At 55.8% G+C, this 27,610-nt stretch overlaps 5 protein-coding genes across 10 annotated transcripts; 2 read left to right on the forward strand and 3 right to left on the reverse strand.

The window, feature by feature from the left end:
* Positions 1 to 136: 136 nt before the first annotated feature.
* On the reverse strand, positions 137 to 12,211 carry CNKSR1 (connector enhancer of kinase suppressor of Ras 1). 4 transcript variants are annotated; one of them, XM_060411439.1, is made up of 21 exons: positions 12,121 to 12,211; positions 9,248 to 9,405; positions 9,004 to 9,147; positions 6,800 to 6,844; positions 6,344 to 6,385; positions 6,161 to 6,265; positions 5,506 to 5,565; positions 5,331 to 5,399; positions 4,952 to 5,053; positions 4,796 to 4,866; positions 4,645 to 4,721; positions 4,390 to 4,496; positions 4,281 to 4,311; positions 3,713 to 3,876; positions 2,794 to 2,867; positions 2,561 to 2,632; positions 1,718 to 1,791; positions 1,500 to 1,561; positions 1,310 to 1,406; positions 1,023 to 1,204; positions 137 to 784 (listed from the first exon to the last, which is right to left on the reverse strand). In XM_060411439.1, exons 1-21 carry the CDS (start codon positions 12,170 to 12,172, stop codon positions 515 to 517), a joined length of 2,058 nt encoding a protein of 685 aa, XP_060267422.1. In that variant the 5' UTR covers positions 12,173 to 12,211; the 3' UTR covers positions 137 to 514. The 4 variants fall into 4 exon arrangements, with proteins under 4 accessions (XP_060267422.1, XP_060267421.1, XP_060267423.1 ...); XM_060411438.1 differs by having other exon boundaries at positions 6,800 to 6,880; positions 8,962 to 9,147; XM_060411441.1 differs by lacking the exon at positions 137 to 784 and having other exon boundaries at positions 1,050 to 1,204; positions 1,500 to 1,599; positions 6,800 to 6,880; positions 8,962 to 9,147.
* A 3,934-nt stretch (positions 12,212 to 16,145) lies between these two features.
* ZNF593OS (ZNF593 opposite strand) lies at positions 16,146 to 18,465 on the forward strand. Its single transcript, XM_060411445.1, has 2 exons — positions 16,146 to 16,364; positions 16,643 to 18,465. The coding sequence occupies exons 1-2, from the start codon at positions 16,320 to 16,322 to the stop codon at positions 16,787 to 16,789; spliced, it is 192 nt and encodes a 63-aa protein (XP_060267428.1). The 5' UTR covers positions 16,146 to 16,319; the 3' UTR covers positions 16,790 to 18,465.
* Positions 17,121 to 18,093, reverse strand: ZNF593 (zinc finger protein 593). The gene is made up of 3 exons (XM_060411444.1): positions 17,809 to 18,093; positions 17,506 to 17,568; positions 17,121 to 17,412 (listed from the first exon to the last, which is right to left on the reverse strand). The coding sequence occupies exons 1-3, from the start codon at positions 18,006 to 18,008 to the stop codon at positions 17,271 to 17,273; spliced, it is 405 nt and encodes a 134-aa protein (XP_060267427.1). The 5' UTR covers positions 18,009 to 18,093; the 3' UTR covers positions 17,121 to 17,270.
* Positions 18,466 to 19,315: 850 nt separating the features above from the next.
* C2H1orf232 (chromosome 2 C1orf232 homolog) lies at positions 19,316 to 23,319 on the forward strand. Its single transcript, XM_027963994.3, has 4 exons — positions 19,316 to 19,546; positions 21,078 to 21,161; positions 21,271 to 21,368; positions 22,980 to 23,319. The coding sequence occupies exons 1-4, from the start codon at positions 19,463 to 19,465 to the stop codon at positions 23,254 to 23,256; spliced, it is 543 nt and encodes a 180-aa protein (XP_027819795.1). The 5' UTR covers positions 19,316 to 19,462; the 3' UTR covers positions 23,257 to 23,319.
* A 580-nt stretch (positions 23,320 to 23,899) lies between these two features.
* Positions 23,900 to 27,407, reverse strand: FAM110D (family with sequence similarity 110 member D). Of its 3 annotated transcripts, none has more exons than XM_027965489.2 (2): positions 27,360 to 27,407; positions 23,900 to 25,598 (listed from the first exon to the last, which is right to left on the reverse strand). In XM_027965489.2, the coding sequence occupies exons 1-2, from the start codon at positions 27,365 to 27,367 to the stop codon at positions 24,692 to 24,694; spliced, it is 915 nt and encodes a 304-aa protein (XP_027821290.1). In that variant the 5' UTR covers positions 27,368 to 27,407; the 3' UTR covers positions 23,900 to 24,691. The 3 variants fall into 3 exon arrangements, with proteins under 3 accessions (XP_027821290.1, XP_014949162.2, XP_042100456.1); XM_015093676.3 differs by having other exon boundaries at positions 23,900 to 25,601; XM_042244522.2 differs by lacking the exon at positions 27,360 to 27,407 and adding an exon at positions 25,794 to 25,925.
* Between the last annotated feature and the right edge of the window lie 203 nt (positions 27,408 to 27,610).

Below are 27,610 nucleotides of genomic sequence, written 5' to 3' on the forward strand. Positions count from 1 at the left end.
GCTAGAGACCCCGCACGCGGGCTGGGCAATGGGCTACTTACCAAGAGCATTCACCCCCATCTGACAGCTTTTCATCCCTGTCCCCTCCCAGAAGCAGATTCCAGATTCTAATACAGAAGTCAAAGGCAAATACAGATTCATGTTAAAGAAACTGACTTTATTTAGATGAAAAGTATCTACTGGTTCAAGTGAAGAACTTCTGTTCAGACTGGCTTGGGGAATGGAGACGTGCTGAGGGGTGGAGGGGGCACGGGTAGAACACAGAGTAAGAAAGAGTTCTTGCACCCCTGCCTCTCGCTCCTTCCTTGGCACAAAGCTCACTTCACTTTACCCCATTCCAGGGCGGGCAGAGGAGCAGAAATAGTGGAAGGTGGAGCAGAGGTGGTCAGCTGGGGGCAGAACCACCAACAAGCACTGCCTCCAACGCAGAACAGCATGCAAGGATGCTCTGTCCTAGATGTGTCAGAGGTGGTCCTCAAGGCCGGAGGTCGGGAACTTAGGGTACTGGCCAAGGTTAGAGGTCAGGAGGTCGGGGGTCACTCTCTGGGGTCAGGGGGCAGGGAGGGGAGTGCTCCTCGGGGTCAGAGGGTGGCGGGTGGGAAGACTGTTCCTTGGGGTCAGAGTTCAGGACTTGGGAGCCGCCCTCCGCCTGCTCCCCTCCCCAGGCCCCCAGGCCCTCCGAGTAGAGCTCCTGGTTCTGCTCCTTCCACCGGCGGAATTTCTCTCCGGTGAGCTCGGGATCGCCCAGCACTTCCTCTAGAGCCTGCAGCTCCTGCAGCTTTGCCTGGAAGAGGTGTCGGGGTTAAGGGGCCAGGATCACCCCAGGAAGGGGCAGAGCCCGAGCCCAGAGCTAGCTCTCGGGCCCAGCGCACATATCCCAGCCAGCGCCAGCCCCCATCCTCAAAATCGAGACCCTGGTTCCAGGAACCCAGAGCTCGACCGGGTCCGCAGCCGAGCCCGAGAGAACCAGACATCTTAGACACCTGGCCCAGCTCCCAGCCCCCTGTGCGCCCCCTGCTGACCTTGAGCGTGCTCTGCAGTGCGCGCACGCGGTGCACTCGCTCATTGAGCTGGGGGTCTCGGTTGCGCCGCATGAAAGAGCTTCGCCATTGCTCCTGAGTGAGGGGCTGCTGCTTGCCCAGCAGGGACACGCCACCCAGCCTCAGCCCCCGGACCATTCCTTCGAGGGCCCCTTCGCTGCTGTCTGTGGGAGAGGCGAGCAGAGTGAGAGTGTGCCCGCCCTCCTGCCCCCAGCCCTGTCTCAGCTCCGGGCCCCCACTAACTCCCCACCCCCTGCTCTGCTCCTCACCTGTCCCCGGACTGAAGGAGGTCTGTGGGCTGCCCTGCGGGGTGGCTGCAGGTGATGGATCTCCATAGAGCGAACTCTTAGCTTGGGCCTGGCTGGGCTGTGGGCAGGGTGGAAGGAGAGGAGGGTTATCAGTCTGAGCTTCATGCCCTGCTCTTCACCCCCACGCCCCCTCCACCAGCCCCCGACTCACTGAGGCTGAGAAGGATCCAGCCTCATCGTCAGGATCTTCAGCTTCTGTCTCGCTGTAGCAGTCTGGGGTGGATAGGAGCCGTTGGGGGGACCCACTGAAGCTTCACAGGGTTGGGTAAGCCAGGGGGTGGGCTTGGGGAACTGGCTTCCCAGCCCCCACCCCAGGAAAGCAGAGGCTCAGGTGAGATTCGATGGAATCCAGCCCTGTGAGACACCCACCTTCCTCTCGGGGCAGGGAGGCCCGGCCTGGAGACTGGTACTTGGAAATGCAGGTAATGAGATGACGCACCCACCTGTGGAGGGGCAAATGGGTCTCAGAGAGATTCCACTGAGTCAGTATGCTGGGCTGGAGAAGGCAATGACAACCCACTCCAGTACTCTTGCCTGGAAAATTCCATGGACAGAGGAGCCTGGTAGGCTGTAGTCGATAGGGTCACACACAGTCGGACACGACTGAAGTGACTTAGCAGCAGCAGCAGCAGTATGCTGGGTGTCAGTCAGTCAGTTCAGTCGCTCAGTTGTGTCTGACTCTTTGCGACCCCATGGACTGCAGCTCGCCAGGTCTCCCTGCCCATCACCAACTCCCAGAGTTTACTCAAACTCATGTCCATTGAGTCGGTGATGCCATCCAACCATCTCATCCTCTGTTGTCCCCTTCTCCTCCCTCCTTCAATCTTTCTCAGCATCAGGGTCTTTTCAAATGAGTCAGTTCTTCACAACTTCAAAGGATTGGAGTTTCAGCTTCAGCATCAGTCCTTCCAATGAATATTCAGGACTGATCTCCTTTAGGATGGACTGGTTGGATCTCCTTGCAGTCCAAGGGACTCTCAAGAGTGCTGGGTGGGGCTTTTACTTATATCATCTTCTAACTTAATCCTCAGAGCCAATCTGAGAGATAGGAATTCTTATTCGTCCATTTTATAGAAGGTGAAACTGAGGCTTAGAGAAGGGAGTGTCTTGAGCAGCCCTCTCAGAGAGCTGGGATTTGAATCCAGGCTCCTGAGCCCAGGCCCCGAGCACTCACATGCAAGCTGGTGAGGGGGGTGAGAGAGGGGCACTCACATGCTCAGATCCGTCAGGGTATCAGCAGCGAAGATGAAGGGTTTGTACACGTTGTGGGTGAGCTGGAACACACTGCCGGGGAGCAGAGGGGCCTCACTCACCTGGGGGTGCCCATCCCAAACCCAGAGAGGCTGGCCTGGGAATCCCAGCCACCTGCTGCCCCCACCCCTCCCCTCCTGTCACCTGCCTCTCCCTTCTCCCCACCCCTGGCCTGTCACAGCCCAGGACTTAACTATTTTTTCTTCTGATCTTGCCCACTTTCCAGACTGTAGTTGGAGACATTGATGAGGCCCTCGGCCTTCTCATCCTGGGGGATCACAGTGTGAGGGTCAGCTTGGAGTTCCAACACCCTTGAGGCCCAGGCAGGTCCTAAGGGCAGGGGTGGAGGTGGGGAGGGCATCTCCTGGGCTGTCTAACTGCTCATCTGTCAATGCCCAGGGCTCAGGGCAGGAAGCTCGGGTAGGGTTGTGACCAAGGGGTGTCTCTGTGCCTGGAAATGGGGGGCAAGCGATCCAGAGAAACAGCCAGGAAAGAGGAGCCCGCTCATACATTTGCTCCATCACGGACACAGACAAAGCTGCTCTGCAGAATGCTCTTCTCCCTGCCTGCTCTTCTTTTACCCTTCTGTCTAACTACCTTCAGGCACTAGTTTCTCAGGAAGCCTTTGCCACTCTTCAGGTGGACTGGTCACCTTTGCAGGGATTCCACCCACCCCGGGCTCTTCCTCCATCACATTGTATGTTCCCATATTGTTCCTTTATATTCGTCCCTGTCCCCAGTGGCCTGAGAAACAGAAAAGGTCCAGTGCTCCCCCATGTCCCAGGGCCCAGCCCAGAGCTGGGTATACAGTAGGTATACAGCACCTTGAATGTTAGTGGAATGAGCAGACAATTGCTTGAGTACCCATCACTGGATGAACAGATTAACAGAAGGGGAAGGAAAGGCAGGCAGAATCAGTGGTTCTACACGGCCTGTGATACCTTTTCCAAACTGCTTTTGCACACACCTCAGGTCTCTCTGAAGAGTGTTCCTATTTTACAGATGGGAATGCTGAGGCCCACGGGTGACCACTGGTGGGCCTGGACGGTGGAGGAGGAATAGGAGCCGTGGCCCTGAGATGACTCGCTTGTGTGTGTGTTGGGGGGGTCTCACCTGGGGCTGCCGGTACCAGTAGAGCGTGTGTCCCTTGAGCACGAACCAGCAGCGGCGCCAGCGCGGGCCCATGAAGCCCCCGGGCACCTTGCGGAGCAAGAGCCAGCCATCACAGTCGGGTGGGCCCAGCTCCCGACACGACACCCGCCGGCGCGTCGCCACGCCTGCAGCAGCATGGCACAAGGGTCAGTGAGGGGTTGGCGGGGCACCCCAGACCCCCAAAGCTGCTCCCTGCCCCCCCACGAGCACCCGCAGCTGATGCTTCTGAACCCCTGCTCTGCGCTTGGATTGTAGCAAGTGTCAGTTCTGGGCGGGGGTGACTCTTCTCATTTTAAGAGATGAGGAAGGCGAAGATCAGAGGACGAGCTGTTTACCCAGAAATCGCAGAGCTGGTGAGAGGCTTGGGAGCACAGGTCTGTCTGACCCCAGAAACAGAACTGTGTCTGGGAGAGAAGTGTGCGACGGGTGTGCTGGGAGGGTGGCCTTGCCCAGCTTTGTAAAGACTTCTAAGACTGCCTCAGAGCAGAGGAAACCCCCCCCAACCTACCCAGTCAGGTGCATTTCATACCTTTTGATTTCCTGCAGCCAGGGACAGGACTCTGAAAGGAACATAGGCAATTAGAGAAGAGTCTGCATCCAGAGCCACACACCCCTCCCTGCTGAGCCCCTGAACTTACCCTATCAGGGTGTTCTGGGGGCTCTGGAGTGCCTGCTACCTCTGCTGGGTATGTGGCTGTGGTTGCAGGGGGGCTGGGCAGGGGCTTGGGGCCAAGGGAGGTTGAGTCTGTCAGGGAGGGAGAAGAGAGAGAGGCTCCATGAGCCTCAGACCCAGGCCCAGCGGTAGGTGGCGGGTGTAAGAGCCCAGGGTCAGAGTCAGACACCTCACATGCCTTGTCTGGGACACCTGCTAACACATGGGGCTTTGATATTACCTGTCCAGGCAGGAGGGCTGGGTCCAGGACTTGGGTTTGAAGGCAGGTCGAAGTCAAAGATGTCTTTAGACGGGGTCCTGGAGTGATGGGGGAGAGATAAAGTGAGCTGTGGCTCACCCTCCAAGACCCACCCGGGGCCCGAGCCTGTTACCTGGGAGACACCGAGGCTGGAGCCGGTGATGGGTTCACTGGGCATGGTGAGCTCAGGGGCTGAGGAGGGGTCTAAGGAGCGACGAGAAACAGGTGATGGAGCTGGGCACCACACCCGGGTCTGAAAGCAGTTGGGGAGGGGGAGGGTGGCAGGTACCTGTCGTGGGGTCTCCGGCACTGGGACCTTCTTCAGCACTAAGCTGACCCTGTCCGGCTCCCGCAGCAGCTCCCTCACCACGTTTTTGTGGGGCCAGCCCACCTAGGGGATGGGGACACAGGGCTGCACCCACCTGGACGGGAGCCTCTGGGGCAACCCAACAGCCCTCCCCTCAGATCACTCTCTCAGCCTCGCACTCAGCCTCCGCTCGCCCTCCTCCAGGAAGCCTCCTGGAGCCCCTCAGACCCACGTGAGCTGGCTAAACTCACGGCAAGCAGCTCACCACCCTGGTCTCCCGAAGGAAGGGAACCTCTCCACCCACCAACCTGGGTTCTACTCAGGAACCCTTTCCTCTCACCATGCCCTTCCCCTCACTCACCACCACCTGCTCATTGACCTGGACAATCTCATCTCCGGGCAGGACCTGCAGCTGGGATTCGGTGGGGACCTGGTGTTGGAGGGTGGGGTTCAGAGGGGTGCGCCCTCACGGGGCTTGGCCGGCAGGTAAACAGGACCATGGGGCTGGGTGGCTGAGAAAGCTGGAGGGCTCTCACCTGGGTGCCCACTTGAGACACGAAGTGCAGGCAGTTGCTGGTGGTGTGGATTTCCAGGCCCTGCAAGGCAAAGCCTGCGGTCACTGGGGGTCGGGGGGCTGCAGGGCCAGGGGGCAGGACCCCCACTGGGCACCAGGACTCATAGACAGGTGGAATGGAGGAGAGAGCTGGCCTCAAGCTGGCACCGCCTGACATGCTGTGTGACTTGGGCTTGCTGCTGCACCTCTCTGGGCCCTGCCTCCTCTTCCCCTAAGGACTGAGGGGAGCAGGTTATTGACTTCTGAGCTTTCAGATTCTCAGCAACTCTCCTGAAGGCTTAAGCAGGGACAGGGCACGGCTGGGATTTTCCCAGCTGGTCAAGGATTGAAGCAAAAAAGTTCATGCCCTCTCCTCTCCTCCCCTAGTCTGCCAGGTCCGTGTCCCGGGGCTGGCATGTGTCACCAACACCCCACCTGCTGCAGCCCCTCTGGACTGGAGAAGGGGCTGAATGATGGTGAGACCCCAGGGGAGGTCCTCTAAACCTTTAACATCTGTACAGAGAGGTCCATCCAGCCAGAACAGGGTAGGATTCTGTGGGATCCTAGAATCAGATTTCCGAGCCCACATGAGGCTGCTTGAGGGGACCAGAGGTGAGAGGTGAGGGGTCAGGGCTCACCGCAGGATCGTCCAGTGGCACTCGCTCCAGTACAGCCCTCTGCTTCAGCAGCTCCTCCGGGCAGCAGCTCAGGATGTTGCAGCAGACCCCGGCCACATGGCTGCTCTGGTGGATGGAGGGCAGGATGTCTAGCCTGAGTCCCGTCCCACCCCATCCCTGTGGCCCACTTAGCCCCCGACTCACAATCCTCAGGACTTTGCTTTCCTTCTCAGCCGCTGGACAGTCCTGGAAGCAGAGAGAGAGAGCGGGGGCCGGCCCTGAGCAGAGTGTCCTGCCTTCTCCTGAGGGCAGGGGAGTTCCCTGAGGTCCCTCCCAGCGTGTCCCATACTCTGGCTCCTTCCCGGAACGACATGGCCACAGAACTTGGGTCCCATCTCCCTGACACCGGGCCCCCAGAGGTCACCACACATGCCCTCCCCTGCTCCACACCCTCCTGAGATCAAACTTGCTGAGCTGCCCCTTCCAGTTAGGAGCCCCCACACCCCCTCACCCCCTCCCCAGTGGCCGGGCCTCCTCTCTTCCTACTCTGGCCTCTCCTTGATCTCACCCCCGAACCTGTGCTGATTCACAAGTTATAAAAAGATCTAGCCTGACTTGGTCTCTATGGCCTCGGCCAAGCCTGGCCCTTGGATCTCCTACCTCCTGCAAGGCCTGGCCCAGCTCCCCGCATAATTCCCCAATCGCCTGGCAGGATGAGAAGTCATTTAAGTGGGAGAAGAGGTACCTGGCAGAAGGGAGGATGGAGCAGTGGTTAGGGGGCTGAGCTTAACAGTCAGGCCACTGAACCACCCTGAGCCGACTACGCATCTAAGGCCCTGATGAGTTTTGGTTTGGGGTGAAGGAGATGACTGATACATCTTTAGCACAGATCTATTCTGTGCAGACTTTATTTATTTTTAGCACAGACTTTAGCACAGGATTTATCTGTCAAGTGTTTAATGAATGCCAGGCTTGGTTCTAGGCACTGGAGAGACAGATATTAAATACATAATTACATCAATAATGATTAGGGACTTCCCAGGTGTCCAATAATGATTTATGGGCTTCCCTCACAGCTCGGTTGGTAAAGAATCCGCCTGCAATGCTGGAGACCCTGGTTCGATTCCTGGGTCGGGAAGATCTGCTGGAGAAGGGATAGGCTACCCACTCCAGTATACTTGGGCTTCCCTTGTGGCTCAGCTAGTAAAGAATCCACCCGCAATGCGGGAGACCTGGTTTCAATCCCTGGGTTGGGAAGATCCTCTGGAGAAGGGAAAGGCTATCCACTCCAGTATTCTGGCCTGGAGAATTCCATGGACTGTATAGTCCATGGGGTTGCAAAGAGTCAGACACAATTGAGCGACTTTCACTTCACTTCACTGGTGGTCCAGGGGTTAGGAATCTGCCTGCCAATGCAGAGGATATAGGTTCGATCCCTGGACTGAGAAGATCCCACATGCCACAGGGCAATCCTGTGCCACAACTATTGAAGCCCACAAATTCTAGAGCCCGTGAGCTTACAACTATTGAAGCTTATGTACCCTAAAGCCTGTGCTCTGCAACAAGAGAAGCCACTGCAATGAGCAGCCCACGTACTACAACCAGAGAGCAGCCCCCGCATCCCACAACTGGAGAAAGCCTGCCCCACAGCAAGGAAGACCCAGTGCGGCCAAAAAATAAACAAAAATTCGAAAAAAGATTTAACTTCTACTCCTGTGACACATAGGAAGCTCTGAGAGTATATAATGGGAAAGGCTTCCCTGAGGAGGTGACATTAGAGCTAGAACCTCTGGGACAAGCAGCAGCCAGTGAAGGGGGTAGCCAGCTCCTTACGCAATGCTGCTGATGAGGCATGGTTACAAGCTGGAGGTCAGGTGGGAACCCAGGGAACCCAGTGCTCTTACGTGAGTGAAGTCGCTCAATTGTGTCTGACTCTTTGCGACCCCATAGACTGTAGCCTACCAGGCTGCTCTATCCATGGAATTTTCCAGGCAAGAGTACTGGAGCGGGTTGCCATTTCCTTCTCCAGGGGATCTTCCTAACCCAGTGATCGAACCTGGATCTCCTGCCTAGAAGGCAGACGCTTTACCATCTGAGCCACCAGGGAAGCCCCATTACAAACCAATGTGAAGCCCTTACACAGACCAATTAACCTTTTTTGGCCAGTCCCACCATATTACTCCTTGGAAGGGAAGTTATGACCAACCTAGACAGCATATTAAAAAGCAGAGACATTACTTTGCCAACTAAGGTATGTCTAGTCAAGGCTATGGTTTTTCCAGTAGTCACGTATGGATGTGAGAGTTGGACTATAAAGAAAGCTGAGCACCAAAGAATTGATGCTCTAAAACTGTGGTATTGGAAAAGACTCTTGAGAGTCCCTTGGACTGCAGGGAGATCCAACCAGTCCATCCTAAAGGAAATCAGCCCTGGGTGTTCATTGGAAGGAATGATGTTGAAGCTGAAACTCCAATACTTTGGCTACCTCATGCGAAGAGCTGACTCATTGGAAAAGACTCTGAAGCTGGGAAAGATTGAGGGCAGGAGGAGAAGGGGATGACAGAGGATGAGATGGTTGGATGGCATCACCGACTCAATGGACATGAGTTTGGGTAAACTCCGGGAGTTGGTGATGGGCAGGGAGGCCTGGCATGCTGCAGTTCATGGGGTTACAACGAGTCGGACACGACTGAGCGACTGAACTGAACTGAGCCATATCTGAACAAGAGCCAAGCTCTTGTTTTCTCTCCCAGGTCCCTGGAGGAGGCCATGGATGCAGAGGGTCCCCTCACCAGTCACTCAGACCCTGGGAGGAGACCGAGGTACCTGTTGAGCCAGAAGAGGAGGGAACGGGCCTCATGTACCAGCTGCACGGCCGCGCCCAGGACATCTGCAGGGGGCTCCACACAGCCCCCCAGGCGACCTCGGACCAAGCTCTGGAATGCCCGGGTTCCCTCCAGCAGCCCCTCTGTCAGGCTCTGCAGGTTCTCTGACTGTAGCCCTGAGCTCTGTGCAGAGAGGGGGCAGGTTACTCTGGCAGGGGCCAGCCCCCATCAGCATCCCCAGGGTGGGCGGAAGCTGCAGCCAGTTGGGCCGCCATTCACTCACCAGCGCCCGAAGCTGTTCCACCCCTTCCAGAATGATCTCCTGGTGGCCCAGAGGCCACACGGTTAGAGCCTCCAGGCTGCGGGGGCAAAGCTGTAGCAGGTACTTGCCAGGCAGCTCCCAGTCCTCAAAGCAGTAGTCCTGCAGGGAATCGTCCAGGCCTGGAGGGAGAGCAGGGGTCAGCGCGGGGGACCCAGGGGGTTGTCAAGGCCTTTCCGGTCAGTGGAAGAGCCCTTCTCCTAATGCCAACCCTGAGACCAAGGCTGTGTTCTGTCCTGCCCATTTCACAGATAAGGCTACTACTGAGTTGAGAAGTAGGATCACACAGGACAGCGGTTCTCAAAGGATGCTTCCCCCGACCAGCAGCAGCAGCAGCAGCCTCATCAGAGGACTTGTTAGAAATGCAAATTCTGGAAATTCCCTGGTGGCCCAGTGGTTAGGATTCAGTGCTTTCATTGCCATGGCCTGGGTTTGATCCCAGTCGGGGAACTAAGATCCCATGAGTCATGCGGTGTGGCCATAAAAAAGAAAAACAGGCAGGACATGGAAACAACCTCAGTGTCCACTGACAGATGAATGGGTAAAGAAAATGTCACACACCCGCACACGGGCACACACGCACAAATACTCATCCAGGAAGAAGGACGTGCCATTTGCAACATGGATAGACCTTGAGGGTATTATGCTAAGTGAAATCAATCAGAGAAAGACAAACACTGTATTATCTCATATACAGAATCCAAAAAATGCAAACTCTTAGAAACAGGGAACAGACTGATGATTGCCAGAGGCAAGAAGCAGGGAGTGGGGGAAATGGGTGAAGGTGGTCCAAAGGTATAAGCTATTTATAAATCAGTTTGGGGGATAGAATGTACAGTCAATTTGGGACTACGGTTAGGATTCTGAGCTTTCACTGCAGGGGCCTGAGTTTAATCCCTGGTCTGGGAACTATTAATAAGATCCTGCAAGCCGAGTGGCGTGAACTCAGGGGCAGGGCCCGGCAATGTGTTTTTTAACAAATCCTGCAGGGGTTCTGATGCTTGGGCAAGTCATGATTGATGTGGCTTTGAAGTCAGGGAGACCTGAGTGATAGCAACTGAGCAAGTAACTGAATTACTCTGTGCCTGTTTCCACCTAAAAAAATGGGGAAAATAAAAACACGTCACTTCTAATCATGTCTGTTAAATGACATGCCACATGTCAAACGCTTGACCAACTCCCTTGGTTCAGTCAATAACAGCCCCCATACTATGTGTTGCCAGACTCTCTACCATGATCTGCAAGGCCCTGTACGATCCGGCCACCACCTGCCTCTCCAGTCTCCCCTCTTGGCATAGCCTGTCAAGCTCAACACTCTAGATCCAGAGCACTAACTCCCTGCAGCTCTCGGCAGGCTCTTTTGCTTTTGCTTCACGCTCCCCGAAGGTGTCTTTCCTTCTGCCTGAACTGCTTTTCCAGCTCCCTCATGTCCTTGGTCATCTAACTTCCTCCAGGAAGCCTTCCACAACTCCCCAGGCTGGGCTGGGGCCTCTTGCTGCACTCACTGCCCCCTGTGCCTCCACAGACCCCTGCACCAGAGCACCAACCTCTCCTACTCGAACACGAGCAAGGACTGGGCCTTAAAACAAGTGTTCATCTCTAATTCTGGCCGAGGCCTGGCATAAGGCAGACACTCAAAAATAAATACTATGTGCTAGGAAAAATTAAAGGTCTTTATACACATTAACACTTTTCACCAAATCTAGAAAGTACAGATATTGTTATTCCCATTTTACAGATGGGAAAAGACATACATAGAGGTTAACAGTTAGCTTTCTCCCTCTTTGAAGGAACCCCTGCCATTCCAAGCCAGAGTTCTTTACGCGGTGTGTGTGTGTGTGACCAATAGCTCTTCCCCCATCCCCTGTGTGCCATCAGGAGCCCTTGACTAGGAGTTCAGGAGCTTTTACTCCATAGCCGTGGGCCTCAGGCACTTCCCTTCCCATGCTCGGTGAATATGCTGTGTTGTCTCCCTCCCAACAGATCCTGACGCTGAGCCAGGCCCTCATCACAATTGTCTTATTTGGTCCAACCTCAAGACATCAGAACTGCCTTTCCCATTTTGTGGATAGGGAAATGGAGACTTGTGGCCACAGAACTGATGAGCAGAGGGGCTGGGCCTGGAATTCAATCTGGGAGACTGACTCCAGGCCTGAATCCCTGCTCCTCCCGGGGATGGTCATCCTGAGTCTGTCCCCAGATGACTCCAGTTGCCCCCCTCCAACTCTGGCTCCGCCTGTGGGAGGAATGTGGTCCTCACCTCCCAGCTCCCGGCTCCACAGCAGACCATCTACACTTCTCTGAGTCCCCTGGCACTCTGGGCCCTTTCCCACCCATCTGGGCTCATCCTCCCTGCAGGTCTCAGAAGGGGCTGTACCAACCCCCTCCAGTTGGGCCTGGGCTTCTGCTCTCACTGGGAGCCTCGGGGTGGGGGGAGGGAAAAGACACCACGGGCAGGCCCTAGTCCAAAGCCTGGGCAGATCACTTGTTGCCTCAGTGCAGAGTGTTCAGCATCTGAAAAGTGGGATGAATTACAGCCCACTGCGCCCCGTGGGCAGAGGGAAGATGAGATACACTGCGGGCGGTCAGCTGGAGCGACACCTTCTGTTTTCATTACAGAACCACTGCCTGGGCTATTGAGGGGAAGGCAGACCCCTTCTAGGTCCTCGGGGGACCCCACCGGAGTCATCTCGACTATCTTTCCGCCGGGTTCACGGCAGACGCTCTGTAAATACTTGCGGACGGACAAACCGACCGACAAACTCGGCAGGTCCTTCTTGCTTCCGCTCTCCCCGGCCCAGGCCCCTCAGGCCCAGCACTGCCCCGGCCCCACCCACCTCTCAGCCAAGCCGCCACCTTCCTGGGGGTCCAGGTCGCCACTGGCTCCATGGTCAAGTTCGGCCTCTCGGACGGCACCCGCTCCGCCTCGCCCGCGCAGGAATTTCCGCTCCCGGAGCCCCGACCTGGGGCGGGGCTGGGCAGGGCCGGGGGCGGAGCCACTAGCATACCTGGGCCCAGGAAGCAGGCCAGGTGAGGCGCTCTCACAGCCATTGGCCTCTCCATCTCCTGCCCGCCCTCAGGCATCCCAAACCTGGGGGCGGTGCCACTGGTGTGTGACACGGATGACCTCGGAGCTGGCCTGGGATCCCCGCCCAAAACTGGCCTCAAATGGCAGGATGCGACCTGACCTTCCGGCTGGCCGGCCTTCACCAAAAAGTGAGCAGTGATCACAGCAGCGAGGCACAGAAGGTTAGGAAGCCACAGCCTGGATCCAAACCCCAACGCTGCAGCTTCTTACCTTGTGTGACAAGGCCTAAACCGACCCACCGGGCCTCAATTTCCCTGTCTGTAGAATGGGTATTAGCGTTTACTTCAGAGGGCTGTGCGGAGTACCTGAATTAATAGCTCTAAAACCTTTAGAACTAGTTTCCGGACCCCTCTTTTTTTTTGCACTGTGGACCCTTTTGACGGTCTGGTGGGAACCCTAGACCTTTTCTCAGAACATTGCTTTTAAAAGCAAAATGCTGAAGATTGCGAGGACAATTACTATCAAAATATGTTAAAACCCACAAATTTATGATATAGTAATATGCATTTATCAGTACATATAGTAATATGTATTTAATATGTATCACTAACAGGACTGGCAAATTAAAATTTCCTTTTCTAGTGGTATCAGTGTATTGTTACTCAGCATGAATAACACTGAATTGTGGGGGTGGTCTCTGACTCACCTCCTCACACCTATTGGTCAGCAAACAACTACAGATAGGGCGTGTGAGAGACTGAGAATCTGAGTCATAACGCAAGAGCAGGTGGATTCACCATTTGGCCACTAACCCTCTACTGGCCACAGTCAATGGCAGCTCTGTTTTAGGAGCGTCTGAAAGAGTGTGACTTAGCAGTGGGTTAATAACTATCAGCATTTTGAAATCTTTAATGAGCATAAGTAACGTTTTGAGATACTTGTGATAACTACAATTTGATATCTACTGGTGGCAAAAACCACAGATACTGCTAATACTTCAATCTATAAAGAAGGAGATGGTAAATTTTGGTTAGAGGTCAGTGGAAATAAATATATAATTTTTTTCCCATCCAAGTTGATGGGATGAGAAGCCCAGGTTGAGCTTTTCTTTTAGAACAATGTCGGACACATACTAAGTGTCTGCAGTTATCATCATCATTATCATCCCAGGCCAGGGAACACCCAGGACTTTGGAATCAGCCAGAATCAGTTTCACGTGAGTTTAGAATTAACATACATGTGGCTATGTATACAACAGATAACTAGCAAGGACCTATTATATAGCACAGAAAACTAAACTTGATATTTTATAATAACTTGTAAGGAAAAAAGAGTCTGAATATATATATTCTTATATTCTGTATTTATCAGAATCGCTTTGCTGTACACTTGAAATCAACACATTGTAAATCAGCTATGTGTCAATTAAAAAAAATCAGTTCCACTTGCTATGTGACTGAGTCCACCTCTTACACCTCTCTGAACCTGTTTCTTCGTCTGTAGAAGAGCAGGGAGGGAATTAGACCTTAGCTCTGAGGATGTCTTTTAATATTTGAAATCTGGAACATGAGGTAGATGTGAGTTATTATTGCTTTAATTCTGTGGGGAGGGGCCTGGGAGGGTGGCCCCCTCTGTGTCACCTAACTTGGACTCTCTACCAGTGCCTCCAAAGCCTGTCAGGAGCCGAATCGTCAGAGATCCAAAGTCTGAATTTGGCCCATGGATGTCTGCGTGGTATGTGTGTGTGTTAATTATCATTTAATAATTTCACATACAAATTGAGTCCCCTGGAACTTGGCCAGCTCTGTTGACCCCATTCCACCTTCGCACATGGCATCAAGCATGAGTGCAGATTGTCAGCTGCTTCCTTCAAGGGGACGCCAGCTCGCCGGATCCCCAGAGGCCTTGCTCCCTCATTTGTGAACCAGCAGGCTCAGATTTGCAGCTCGTGGCCCTCACGTTTCTGGCTTTGTCCTTGGTCGCATGTCCTCCTGCCCTGCACTGTGTATCCCTCCTCTGTGCTGTCTCCTCCTTTAATGCTTTTCCCTCTTCCCACCCTAGCTTCCCTGTGATGCTCCAATAAACAGATGTATCTCCATCATCCTGATTTCATCAAACACCTACCCTGAGCTGGCACATGAGCTAGAGGTGAGACGCCAGCCAGCCTGACCTCCCTGAACTCAACAGTCCTGTAGGGGAGAAACCAACAAGACCTCACCACTTGTACTCAGATCCTCCCCGAAAAGGACTGGGGGCCTAACAGCCATGCTGGTGCCTTTACTGCCCCCGAGCCCCCACCCCCACCTGAAGGACCTGGCAGGGCTGAGAAGTAGAGGCATGGTAAACGGCAGCTTCTATTGTCTTCAATTTTTTAATCAGGATTTTAAAAATAAATGTATTTATTGGTTGCACTGGGTGTCCACTGCACACACTTTCTCTAGCTGCTGAGAGTGGAGTCTAATGTAGAGTTGTAGTGTGCAGGCCTCTCACTGCAGCGGCTTCTCTCATGGAGCACAGGTTCTAGGCATAGGCTCAGTAGTTGTGGCACAAAGGCTTAGTTGCTCCACGGCAGGTGGGCCCTCCTGGACCAGGGATAGAACCTGTGTCTTCTGCATTGTCAGAAGGATTCCTATCCATGGTATCACCAGGAAAGTCCTGCAGCTTCTATTTTGAAGGTAGTTTTATGAGTTTATAAAAGGTCTTTGAACTTACTTGCTGCAAAAATGTCAAAGGTAATAGTAGCTCACTGAGTGGAAGGAAAGTGAAAGTGTTAGTTTCTCAGTCCTGCCCGACTCTTCGATGCCATGGACTATAGTCCGCCAGGCTCCTCTATCTGTGGCAAGAATACTGGCAAGTCTCCAGGCAAGAATTCTGGAGTGGGTTGTCATTTCCTTCTCCAGGGGAATCTTCCCAACCCAGGAATCAAACATGGGTCTCCTGCATTGTAGGCAGATTCTTTACTGGCTGAGCCTCCAGAGAAGCTCAAAGGGAAGGTGGGTGTGTCATTTCCCCAGCAGGTTCCTGTCCCGTTGCCCAGAATGGGCCACTGGTAAGTTTTCTGGGTGTTCTTCCCTTCTCTCTATACTACATGCAGGCACTCTACATGCTATTCAGCAAATATGCTTTTCGGCGTTTTTATGAGATAATCAATACCAAATGAGATAATCATACACGTAAAGTGCTTAGAATAATGCCCAGCACAGTCAGTTATTTTTCTTTGGCCACACTTGTAGGTCTTGCAGGATCTCAGTTCTCAGATCAAGTATTGAACCCGAGACACGACAGTGAAAGCCTAGAATCCTAACGACTAAGCCACCAGGAAATTCCCAATCAGCTACAATTTTCCTTAGCACACCTCGAACAGCTTTTTCAATCAGTAGATGCAGATCTTTTATTATTGTCTCCAAGCTGAGGAGGGAAGTTCCTATAGGAACTCCATCTTGGGGAAAGGGGTGAAATGTGCCTTCCCCTGAGGTAGGTGTGGTTGATCTAAGAGAAATCAAGTGAGAAAGGCCTGCCCCGATTTGGAAGGGGTGCTAAAGGTACCCAACCCCTCCTCTGCTGAGAGCTGACAGGTGACATCCAATTACCTGAGGCAGGGACAGGGCCAAGACCGGGGCTGGGGAGGCCCTCCCACACCTGGTTCAGGCCTGAGACTTGTCCACACTGCTAGGCAAGGTCTCTCCTGCTTCCCTGGCCTGTACTCCCCGGTGGGAGGGGGAGGAGCTGCTCAGGCCTGATGCTGATCTCTCCTGACAGCTGCTCCTAAAGCTGGCAGGGCGGGCCAGCGGGGGAAGGGACAGATTTAAAGGTCTAGCTGCCCCGCCCCCTGCCAGACCTGGGAAGGCAGGCGCTGGTGAGCATCCTCTGAGGGCAAGGCTGTCTCACATATGAGAGTCAGGAACCCCTATGCCCTGATTTCCGCCTCTTGGTATCGTGAACGAACGCCACTGGTACTCATTCCGGCTCTCACCCCACAGGACATCTGGGAGACAAGCGGCACCCACCATGCGATTTCGACGCCTGACCCCTGGCTACTTCCGAGTGCTACAGGTAAGCACCCCAACTGATGGCTTCCAGCACCGACCTCGTCCGCCCCTTACCATGGCCGGGATGATGCCCAGTTACCAGGCTGTCACGTTCCCGGCCGCCTGAACAACCAGGGCCCAGATGGGCAGTGAAGCGAGAGGGATTGGGGTGGAATCTCCCTGGGGCAGCGATGGCATCCATATCTCCTTTCCCCAGCTGTAGCTTCTCAGCCGCTTTCCACCCCACCCGCCTTCCCAGTAGTCTCAACTGACCCCTCAGGCGGACCCTCTGTGCATCTCCAGATGCAGATAGCCGGGGAGCTGAAGGCAGAGCCCCGGAGTCCGCTGGCGGGGATTGTGGCTGCAGTGCTGGCTGTCCTCGGGCTGGGCGGCTCCTGCTATGCTGTCTGGAAGATGGTGGGGCAGCGGCGGCCGCCACAGGCTCCATGACGAAGCAGGCAGCCTCTCACATCGGCCCCTGGATTCACAGGGGCTACAATCTCAGGAGCCTACTTCGTTCTTTTCCTGGGGGTCACTCCCTGTCCTCATTGTAAGCAAAAATGTATGAACCTGATCCTACCCATCACCCCACACACACCTGGGCTCCAAAGGGGGTCTTCAGCACAGATGCCAGGACCCCAGGGATGGCAAGGATGCAGGCCCTAAGGCTGAATCAAGCAGGGAGTAAACTTCTGGGTCCTGTACACAGGATTAGTGGAGAAATCTTTACAGGGCTTGAATTTGGAGGAGTGGCCTGGAGGTTAGTGAGCCAGAGGCAAGCTCTATTTATCCATTTCTTTTATTGGAAGGGAGGGTATCTGGAAGAGGCCATCCACTCTCCAAACCAAAAGAGATTGGCACAGTCTCTCCCAACCTGGCCCCTGTACCACTGTCCACGGGCAGCTCCTCTGCCTTGCATCCTCAGGCCATGTCATGTAGACGTATCCATCTCAGGGACCTCAGTGGATACTTCTGTGGGCACTGCCAGCCGCTGGGGAGGAATATAGGAACCCATGCCCGCTGCCCTCTCCGCTTCTTCCTGACTGTAGGGCTCCACACTCAGCTGCTTCAGCCTGGGAAAAAAGAATACGAATTGAAAGCTGACCAGACGTAAGTTCTGTCTGCCCGGCAACCCATCCATCAATCCTCTCCTTGCTCCTTCATACCTCTTCTTGTGATCTTTGGATCGGAAGTGGGTCTTCAGGTTGGCAGAATCGATGAAGTACCTCCTGTAGGGATGAGGTGGGTAGGGAGGAGAGTTAGAAGGTGATGCCTCCCAGGTAGGCCTATTTCCCTGACCCTGGCGCATTCGCTGACGCTAGGCTCCGGGCTTGAAGGCATGGGTGGCCGGCAGACCCACACGGGTCCCAAGAGAGGGAAACCCTGCACACCCTGGGCCCGGACCTCACACCTCCGGCCCGTACCGCGGACCCTTCTCCTCCTCAGGTCTGGGCCTGGCCGGAACTCACGCGCAGGCCAGACAGCGATGCAGGCCGCCCCCTGGCAGGTCGGGATCGGGTTCAGCTCCTGGGTCTGGCCGGGGCCGTGCGGCGACCTGGGGCCGCAACTCGCGGTGAATCTCATCCAGGTCCGGCCGCCGCCGCTTCGCCTTCATCTGACGGGCCAAGGAGTGCGCTCGGTGCGCACCCGTCCGGCGGGAGCGACCCATGGTGGGTGACAGCAAGATCAGAGGTCCCAGAACCGAGGTGGGAGGACACGTGGGGGCGCTTCCGGATGGCTCGATGACGTCATATGACGCTCCGGGACGGGTCGGGCTCCACTGGACCGCCTCTGATGACGTCACTCGCGCGGCTCGTGCTTCGAGCGCCCCCAGGCGGTCGTCGACGTCAGTGACTGAGCTCGGGATCCGGCCTCACCAAGCGTCTTCTTCGGTCACTGGAGGGGGCTCGGTGGTGTGAGCCCTGAGGGCATTTCGGCCGGTCCCCTGGCCAAGCCCATCCAGCCTGGCCCAACCAACTTCAGCGCCGTCCTCTGGCCTTGTCACACCTTCCTGGTTCCCCCAGCTTAGATTCCGCGGTTGAGGGGAGAGGGGGAATAATGTTGCATCTCTGGGAGGCACTGAAAAATGTCTGTGATGTGAATAAATGAATAAACAAGAGTGAAGACGTTTGGGATTCCAGCTCCCACAGGGCGCCGAGATACCTCTGGTCCTTGAGAAAGCCCTCGCCATTTGAAACCCCTCCCCAGTTATTCCTCCCAGAGATCACAGTGCTCAGGTGTCCTGTCAGAGACTCAAGGGGGTCAGCTCCTCTCACAAGCAGAGGAGATTCTCACAGAAGGACCTCCCATCTTTGGCCCCTTGCTCTGAGCCCTGGACTCTCAGGCATGGGCTGGCATCAAAGAGAGAGATCAGCCTAGATAGTGTGTGCTCAGACTGGGGAGAGGGCCAGAGAGCCTTTCCCCATGCATCGGAGCCAGGTGCCTTTTTCCTTCCAGGTTGACCACAGGAACTCAGCAATAATTCAGGGGCTCCAGTTCTTTGGAACCTGTTGCCAGGAAACAGGGAGACCAGCACGTGCATCCCTGGGGAGAGGAATCGGTTTCCAGCCCAAAGCAATGAAATGTAAGCCGAGGGCACCCACTGGGAGCCTTGGGGCCTTCCCACTGCAGACCATACAGGCTGAGTGCAGATATAGGGCAGGGCCCTGTTGAGGGCACAGCCCTGTTGAGGGCACAGCTGGTATGGCTACAACCACAGAGGCACCACTGTGGGTCCTAAGCCCAGAGACTTTGTAAATAGAAATTGTCAATGAAGAAGAATTTTTCTGGAGCCTTTCCAAATAATCAAATTCATGAACTCCTAGGCCCAGGAAGGAGGCCTCTGTGAAGAAAGATGTCTTCATGGTGTTTTCATTATTCTTGCAAATATGGGTCAACATGAGGGACTGAAGTGGCGGAAGCTGGGTCTCACCAGACTCTTTTGGATCAGGTTCACCTGCTGGGCACTGTGCCATCTGGGGAGGCTGGTGCATCTTTAATGAGGTCACCTGATGCTTGGGACAGGCTTTCAGACTCACCAGGTTCCTGGAGCCAGACCCACTGGGTGCCCCCTGAACCACCAGCTTCCCGTGCCTGGGTGCCAGGCCTGTTTCCCATGCAGCCATGAGCCAGGCCTTCTGGAAAACCTACAAGTCCAAAGTGCTACAGACCCTGAGTGGGGAATCTGAGGAGGGCCTGGCAGAGGAGGTGGGTACCATCCTGCTTGCTGGATGGGGCATGGGTAGATGGGCAGCAGGAGTGAAAGGTATAGAGAAGGACAAGGGACTAGTTCTGAGGAGGGAAGGGGAGAGAGAGAGGCATTGACTTGTGTGGAAGCAACTAGCAATTCAGGGATGACCAATGGCATGGTGCAGTGGCAGAAAGTCAGGACATTCCAGAAAACCAAAGAAGGGATGACTTGGTGAGGGAGGCACCTGAGGAGTGGTCAGTGTCTCCAAAGACCTCAAGGGCTGCCACATGGAAGGGATCCTCTTAGGACCCATGGGCAGCACCCACGCAGATACACTCAGTTTGACACACGTTTCTAACGGGCAAAGCTGAGCAGAAGTGGGACGATTTGCTTTGAGAGGATGGGAGCCCCTGGGACTGGTGGCAGGAGAAGCACCATTTGTTACACTGAGGGTCACTGTAGCAGCATCAGATCAGAGCCATTACTTGGACCATGTTTGTTCTGACATTAAAAAAACGTTTTTTGAAAGAGTCTTACCTCTGGAAAGCCAAAGTGAAAGTCGCTCAGTTGTGTCCGACTCTTTGTGACGCTATGGACTGTAGCCTGCCAGGCCTCTCTGTCCATGGAATTCTCCAGGCAAGAATACTGGGGTGGGTAGCTGTTCCCTTCTCCAGGGGATCTTCCCAACCTAGGGATTGAACCTAGGTCTCCTGCACTGCAGGTGGATTCTTTACCATCTGAGCCACCAGGGATGGCAGTTAGACAAATAGACATGGCAGAGGCAGGAATTAGTTCTAGGGTGTGTGTATGTCAGTGTGAATAAATGTATGTCTACACAGGTTGGTGTCCAGGGCTGACCCTGTGTAGAAGTGTGTGTGGGTCAGTATAGGGATTGGTGTCTGTGTGGAATTGCCAGGTAAGGTGTGTGTGTGTGCAGGTGTGAACAGGCTGTAGGCATTTTCAGGGGTACACCTTTGGGGCAGAAGACTATGGAAGCATTCACAGGTATTATGTTTGTATGGTATGCATGTTCGGTGTGTGTGTGCATGTGTCTTAGTGTCTGTGGATAGGTGGAGAAGTTTTGTGTGCTGAGTGGGCCTCCATGTACCTGTCTGCAGTCGTGGAAGAGCACAGGTGTGAACTCTTTGAGCATCCTTGGGTAAGTGCCTCACAGCACATGTATCTTATGTACAGGTGAAGAGCTGTAGCCATATGGAGGCACACTCATGTACAGGTGTGTGTCTCCATTGGCATGCAAGGCTTTGTCCATGTGTTTTGCAGTGTGTATGAATGTGTCTGTGGGTGAGCCAGGTATGTGAGCTCAAAGATGTCTGCAAGGATCTACTCTACAGGTAATGCGTATGACAGGTAGCTTTGCGTAGAGGTACAAACACCTGCGTGCAGTTTTGGAGGGTGTCAGGGGGCTAGGTGTATCTTGTTCTATGGGGTTTGGAGAGCCTGGTCTGTGTGCATCAGGCTAGCAGGAGGGAAGGGAGGTCGTATTCCTCTGGGTCCTCTCTCATACTGGGTGGGGGTCTTGTGTCCCAGAAGGAGAACCCAGTGTTAGTGGAGTCTGAGATGGCAGAACCCACTGAAGAGGCCTTCAACCCCATGTCACAGCTGGCCCGCCGGGTGAGTTCTCCTTTTTTCCACCCCAACCCTGGGGAGCTGGGCAGAAGCCTCTGTGGAGTGCTGGGAGGTGTGCTGGGGCCCTTCTTGACTCTCAGCCCCTCTCTCCCAGGTTCAGGGAGTCGGGGTGAAAGGTTGGCTGACGATGTCATCTCTGTTTAACAAAGAAGATGAGGACAAGCTGCTGCCACCGGAGCCCTGTGCCGACCAGTATGTGTGTGTTTCGGGGACGGCCGTCTGAAACAGACCTGGGGACCCTCTTCTCCCATGTCCTTTCCTTCTGCTTTGTCTTTCTGACCATGGAGGACTGGGGAGGGCCAGCCCCTGGCTGTTCCTGTTTCTCTCTCTCTCAGCAGGAAAGAGGCCAATCTGGGAGATTAGATTAGATCTCGGGAGGAATTTACCAGCTGTTGGGATTGAGATGCTAGAAGGTATTACCGCGTCTCTCACCACTCATGTGGGAGGGGTCACCTCCCTAGAATAAGGGAAACCAGGAGAGAAGTTTTAGGTGTTTGGAATAGAGAGTGGTTCAGATCAGTGGTTCTTAAGTATTGGTCTAAACCCTCATCCTCCCAGAGAACTTCAGACAGACACAGATTGCCAGACCTTTCCTTCAAAGATTCTTATTCAGTGGGTGTTAGCTGAGGCCGGGGATCTATATTTTCAGCGAGCTCCCTGAGGACTTGAGGGTAATAGTTTAGGAGTCACTGTCTTAGCAGGTCCCTGATGCTGGGGGCCACAAGGTCAGATCCAGGGTCTGGTCTCCCCGCTAGCTCTCTTCTGGGACACACTCCATTTCTGCTCTTTACTCCAGCCCAGTCACACTTCCCTTTTGACATCCCCCCTATTCCTTTCTTCCTTAGAGTTCCCCCGACCCGCCCATCTCTCTTGCCCCAGGGTTCCTTTTCTCTCTCCTGCCCATCGACTCTCCCTACCTCAAGCTTCATCACCATTCCTTGACTGCCCTTCCCGACATCTCCTTGCTACCTCTCTAGTCTCCTTCTCCCCTAAGCCTTTGATCTAGGCTCTTCTCCTTCCTCGGGGTCTCTGCACCTGTCCTCTCCCCAGCGTCCCCCATTTTTCTGGACCCTCTTTCCCTCCATCCAGGAAACCAGACCCCTGTTCCTGCCCCGCCCCTTTCCCCCGGGCTCCCGGAGGACCGCCTCCAGAATCTGACAGCGCCCCTCCCCCACCCCGACCGGGTGCCACCACCACCTCCCATCCTTCCGCCCGCTCCTATCTCAGAGCTCGTCCCCACCTTCCCGAAGCCTCCATCTCCCCTCCTCTGGCCTCCTCCCTCTCGCCGAGTACCTACCCTGAGCCCCTGAGCCCAGCTCTCTCCCCACGGATCCTGATCCCGACCCCTTTTTCCCAGTGAAAGTGAAAGTCGCTCAGTCGTGTCCGACTCTTTGCGACCCCTTGGACTATACAGTCCATACAGTCCATGGAATTCTCCAGGCCAGAATACTGGAATGGGTAGCTGTTCCCCTCTCCAGGCGATCTTCCCAACTCAGGGATCGAACCCTGGTCTCCCGCATTGCGGGCGGATTCTTTACCAGCTGAGCCACCAGGGAAGCCCAGACCCCCTCACCTAATGCCCTGACCCCTATCCCAGTGCCTCCTCTCGCCTCCACGCCCTGACCTCCTCCCAGTCTCCCGGGTCTCCCCCCCCCCCCCCCCCCCCCACTTCCCTCCCACCCCCCAGCCGTCAACCTCGCCCGGGCCCCACTGGCTCCACGACAGGTCCCCTGACCCCGCCTCCTGTCCTTTGGCCTCTCCGGGGCCTCCCGGCCAGCCCCTGACCCCGCCTCTCTCCCGCAGCCCGCTGGCTGCGCAGCCCGCCCCGCAGGCGGCGGCCGAGGCGCGCGGGCCCGGCTTCTGGGACGCGTTCGCCAGCAGGTGGCAGCAGCAGCAGGCGGCCGCCGCGTCCATGCTGCGCGGAGCGGAGCCCACCCCGGAGCCGGACCCCGAAGCCGGGGACGAGGTCGCCGAGCGCCCCGAGCCGCGCGAAGCCGATCCCGTGGTCGGTTTCAAGTGGGGCTTCCTCACTCACAAACTGGCCGAGATGAGGGTGAAAGCGGCGCCCAAGGGCGACTAGCCAGCCGGCTCGCCGAACCGGGCTCCCACTCCTCCCCTTCCGCGATAAAAACCTGGCCTGACACCTCCGGTGACCGCGTGCTTTTATGTCCGGATGGAGAAGGCTGCTTTGGGGTGGGCAACCTCAGGCCCGGGTCCAGCTGGAGTGGTCCTCGCCTTCTGCCCCCACAAACCTACAGGGAGAAAAATGACCAGGGACATCCCTGGTATCAGGACAGATTGTATTCGACTTGGGTTACCATCTTACCAGTATGCACAGGTCTTGCCGTCCTCTCCAGCCGCTTTTAATTTGACACACTTTGCTTGTGGCCTTGTCCCTGTACTAGGGGAAGGTCAGGGACTAACAAGAGAACCCAGACTACCAGCGGGTCCCACACAAGCTAATAAGTTGAGGCCCCAAAATCAGGCTGTACTTGGGAGCTCAGAGGAGATGAGACCGGCTGGGAAATTCAGGAGTTCCCGAGAGAGAGCAAGAGAATGCATATATGGAATCTTAGATGAGTGGAAAGAAAGGGGAAAGTAACCCAGCTAAAAGGAAGAGGAAGTGAATAAAGACTTGGAGGTGTGAACGTGTGCGGAAAACAGGTGACCTTGTCTTAAGGGAAAGAAAGGCAGTGATGACGTGAGGCTGTAAGCTGGCAAAATCCTGGTTTGAAAAGTCCTTTATTATCCTGATTCTGGAAACACCACATTTCAGCCCTTCATACCTAGTAACCAAAATGGGCAGCAAAGCTCCAGGAATGGGGGCCTTCAGGGACTAGTGAACCCCAGATTTCTGGGAGCAGACCTCTCCCCCAACCTCCCCAAAGGCGCTATTCCCCGAAATAGTTTGGACCCCACCCCTGTGGTGGGGGCCGGTGAGTGGCAGAGATTATCATAATAGTGTTACTGTTAGTATTATACTAATTCGGTAGTGGTCCTAGAGGCTTCGTTTACTTAGCACTTCCTCAACTTTGCCAAGCGCTTTGTGACCATTTCAAAAATACTTTGATCAACCGAGGTGATGTCGTTGCGGTTCCCAGAGGCGGAGAGCTGGCCCAGGGTCACACAGTCAGTCTGGAAGCCACACTCCAAAACCCTCGCGCGTCTGCCCTGTAATCCAACCTTCCGAGTCCGTTAAAGAACGTTTTGACTTTATTCAGCAGGTTCTCTGATCTCCCACCCCAGTCTTCACTCGCCTCCTGGCCTCCACAGGGCCGCGAGGCCGGCTCCCTCCCCGTCCTGAGTCTGCGCTGGGAAGGGCCTACGGGACCCTTTGGTCCCAAGCTCCGAAGGTTCATGAGTGGACGCCGCGATCCAGAGGGAAGGGCTTGCCCCAAAGCACTCGACGCGTGAGGCAGGGAGTCCCTGCCCTTGCCCGGGTCCAGCCCCGCGCCCGCTCCTTGCCCTTCCCCGGACCCCCAGCTCCAGGAGAGCCGGCCCCCGAGCGGCGGCGGTCACACCTCGGACTCGCGCGGTGGCCCGCGGGCGCGCTGGCAGCCGTACAGCCACTGGATGACGCGCGCGTTGCGCTCCACCACCGACACCTGGGGGCGCCCATCCCGCTCCGAGCCCGCCGCCTCTGAGCCGCCGCCCTCCGCACCGTCCCGGCGATCTCCGCCGCCTTCGCTGGACGTCCAGTCGCTGGCGTCTCCGGAGCCCGGCGGCGGCGACGTTCCGGGCTGGGGGTTGGCGTCGGCGCCCCAGCTCTGCGGAGAGAAGCGCTCGGCCCCCAGCACCTCCACGAGCGCGCGCTCCAGGCCGCAGTAGTTGAAGAAGCGCTCCTTCTCCGACAGGGGCAGCGAGCACGTGGGGCACAATGCCCGCTTTCCCGCCGCTTCTGGGGCATCTTGGGGCGCGGCCCAACCCCCGGGAGCCGCGGGTCGCTCCGATGAGCCTGCGCTGCTCGAGGCGACGTCTCGGGGGCTGCCCAGGAAGAGGCGCCGCACCAGCCCCTGACCCTTGGCGTTCTCTTTGTTCACCGAAGCCTTGCAGTCCCGCTTCTGGCGGTAGAAGATGAGGGAATCAGGCCTTGGCAGTCGCCTGCCACTGCCCCGGCGGGCGGGCCTGGGCGTCCTGGGCGATGGAGGGGGCCCCAGCTCGTTGCAAGGGTGCGGGGTGAGCGGCCCGGGACCCCCACGCAGAGCCGGCTCCTGACGTCGCGCGATCACCTGGTGCGTCTTGACATACTTGGCTTTGTCGGCCTCTAGCCTCTCCACGGCGCTGGGGGTCCGTCCCCGGGACGGGGTGGAGGGAGAGGCCAGAAGCATTTTAGCAGAACTGGGCAGGACAGTGCTCCATAAGCCGCTGGAGGCAGGCAGATAGTGAAGGAACTGAGAGCAGTTGGCTGGGGCTCCCTGGGACCTGCTGGGGAAAGAGGAGTGGTCAGGGGGAGAGTAGGAGATGACTCTCCTGAAGGCATTCCTGGGAATAAGGTCAGCCAGCCAGCCCTCCCCCATGCAGTTCAGCCAGGTGCCATGCCTAGGGGGCAGAGGCTCAGGTATCCCTTCCCTGATCCCTCAAAGACGATGGACAGGGGCTTTCTGATCATCCAGAGACCTAGGCCCTTTTGAGCGTGCCCCATTCTGGCCACAGGGCCATGCCAAGCAGGCATCAGCAAGCCAGACCCTTGGAAAAGGAAATGGGGCTGTTCCCCGGTCTGGTTCCCGAAAGTAGCCTCAACCGGAAAAAATACCTCTTCCCAACCTAGCAACTTTGAGTCCAAGACAAGGAGGCTTCCCAGCCACCCGCTGGTTCCAGCCAGACCCACCCATCCCGCCCCCAAGCACAGAGGTCAGGGACATAACCACAGGGTAGGAGCCTCCGGTAATTGCAGCCAACTGCCCTGCCCAGGCCCGGCAGGGCCATCAGGGAAAGAGAGGGAGATGGTCACCACGTCACTTCAGCCAGCTATCTGCCACTCAGTCTGTGCCCCTTCGAAGGGAATTCCAGAATGCCCAGCTTGTAAACATCACTTTGTTTGCCCCTTGCACTTCCATTCCACAGAAGAGAAAACTGGCGCAGAGAGGAGGGGCTAGTTCAGGTCTCACTGAGAGTTTGGGCCCAGGACTGGAACACAGGTCTCTTGCTTTGTAGTTTGAATCTCTCACTTGCCTATCAGAACTTTCCTCTAGGTTTTGCTTCTATTCTTGCCGCTTTAACACCAAGCGATTTCCGTGAGAGATGGGCCCCTTACCTCACTAAAAAGTTCCTTCCACTAATTCTTCCCAGGAACTTGTACTCCCAGAAACCTGCCCTCCAGGTCCCCCACCCTGAGACCCCCATGACCCTTCTTCTCCACCTTCCTTTTTTGCTGGGGAAGGGGGCCCGGAGGGATTGTAAATCAAGAGCTGACAGTTCCCTTGGCAGTAATAGAATGGGCCACCCACACAGCCCAGCACACTCCACCCGACTTCTGTTTCCCTGCTCCTCCCATCCTCCATTCAGCTGAGAGGGACACAGCAGTTTTAGGGGCTGAGGAGACCTCCTTGGGCTGGAGGCAACAAAGGAACACAACTTGCCAGGGATGGGGGGAGGGGAGTAGAAACTCTACCAATCCCACGCACCCCAGGGCAGCCTGCATGAGTATAAATGCACACACATACACCCACTTAGTGTCCAGTAAGTCAGCCCATAGGTAGCTGGTGACTGGGAACCCAGGCAGCAAGGAGAGCCTGGCAGTGCCCTCCTTCCTGCCTCCCAAAGACTCAACTTGGCAACAGGTCTGATTCCAAGGTCCCAGGAGGGATCTGTGCTTGTCTGACCTCATAGGTACCCTCCTGTCCCCTCCTCTTCCCAGCCCTGAGCAGGAGGCTATAAAAAGTTCCTAAACACAGGGACCAAAATAGTTTGCTGTCCACTGCCTCTTCCTGGCCTTCTGAGCTCCTTGGTGCCCGACCGCAGACGTTCCCTCCCTAGAAGCCTGGCAGACATCCTTGTGCCCTCTGTCCCTCTGCCCACCTTTCCCAGCACTGGGGTCGGCGGGCTGACAAACTTTGCCCAAGCTTCCGGCTATGGACACAGATGCCAGCTGGGGAACAGTGCTCCCTGGCTTGGTGCCAGTCTCCGTGCCCTTGGGTGCCTGGGTGCCCTCCCACCCCAGCTCCCGGCTCAGGATGCACTCACCTCTGCATGGAGAGGCTGAATGCCAGGGTCCCCAGGCAGGTCCAGACTGAAGGCAGAAGGGACAGCGGGGACTGGAAGTAACTTTGGTGGCAGCCAAACCTCACTCTCCACAGGAAAAGCCAAGAGAGCCTCCACCCCCCAGATTAACCCTTGCCTTCCTGACCTGGAGCCTGGCCTCTGTTAACTCCTTCCTGGTCACCATCTCAGAGCAGGGGAGGACCCTTGGATGACGTCCAGCTCCTTTATTTAGC

The sequence above is a fragment of the Ovis aries genome, chromosome 2 (genome assembly GCF_016772045.2).
Source record: "Ovis aries strain OAR_USU_Benz2616 breed Rambouillet chromosome 2, ARS-UI_Ramb_v3.0, whole genome shotgun sequence".
NCBI classification, from domain to species: domain Eukaryota; kingdom Metazoa; phylum Chordata; class Mammalia; order Artiodactyla; family Bovidae; genus Ovis; species Ovis aries.

What these genes read in the sequence shown, in the direction of transcription:
- CNKSR1 (XM_060411438.1), bottom strand. Translation starts at nt 12,172, where the DNA reads ATGGAGCCAGTGGCGACCTGGACCCCCAGGAAGGTGGCGGCTTGGCTG. An exon ending in TGGGCCAGGCCTTGCAGGAG is followed by an intron (nt 6,386 to 6,799) that starts GTAGGAGATCCA and finishes CTCTGCTTCCAG; the next exon opens with GACTGTCCAGCGGCTGAGAA. An exon ending in TGCCGGAGACCCCACGACAG is followed by an intron (nt 4,867 to 4,951) that starts GTACCTGCCACC and finishes GTCGCTCCTTAG; the next exon opens with ACCCCTCCTCAGCCCCTGAG.
- ZNF593 (XM_060411444.1), bottom strand. Translation starts at nt 18,008, where the DNA reads ATGGGTCGCTCCCGCCGGACGGGTGCGCACCGAGCGCACTCCTTGGCC. An exon ending in CATCGCTGTCTGGCCTGCGC is followed by an intron (nt 17,569 to 17,808) that starts GTGAGTTCCGGC and finishes TCATCCCTACAG; the next exon opens with GAGGTACTTCATCGATTCTG. An exon ending in TCCAAAGATCACAAGAAGAG is followed by an intron (nt 17,413 to 17,505) that starts GTATGAAGGAGC and finishes CTTTTTTCCCAG; the next exon opens with GCTGAAGCAGCTGAGTGTGG.
- C2H1orf232 (XM_027963994.3), top strand. Translation starts at nt 19,463, where the DNA reads ATGAGCCAGGCCTTCTGGAAAACCTACAAGTCCAAAGTGCTACAGACC. An exon ending in TGTCACAGCTGGCCCGCCGG is followed by an intron (nt 21,162 to 21,270) that starts GTGAGTTCTCCT and finishes CCTCTCTCCCAG; the next exon opens with GTTCAGGGAGTCGGGGTGAA. An exon ending in CCGGAGCCCTGTGCCGACCA is followed by an intron (nt 21,369 to 22,979) that starts GTATGTGTGTGT and finishes TCTCTCCCGCAG; the next exon opens with CCCGCTGGCTGCGCAGCCCG.
- ZNF593OS (XM_060411445.1), top strand. Translation starts at nt 16,320, where the DNA reads ATGCGATTTCGACGCCTGACCCCTGGCTACTTCCGAGTGCTACAG. An exon ending in GCTACTTCCGAGTGCTACAG is followed by an intron (nt 16,365 to 16,642) that starts GTAAGCACCCCA and finishes GTGCATCTCCAG; the next exon opens with ATGCAGATAGCCGGGGAGCT.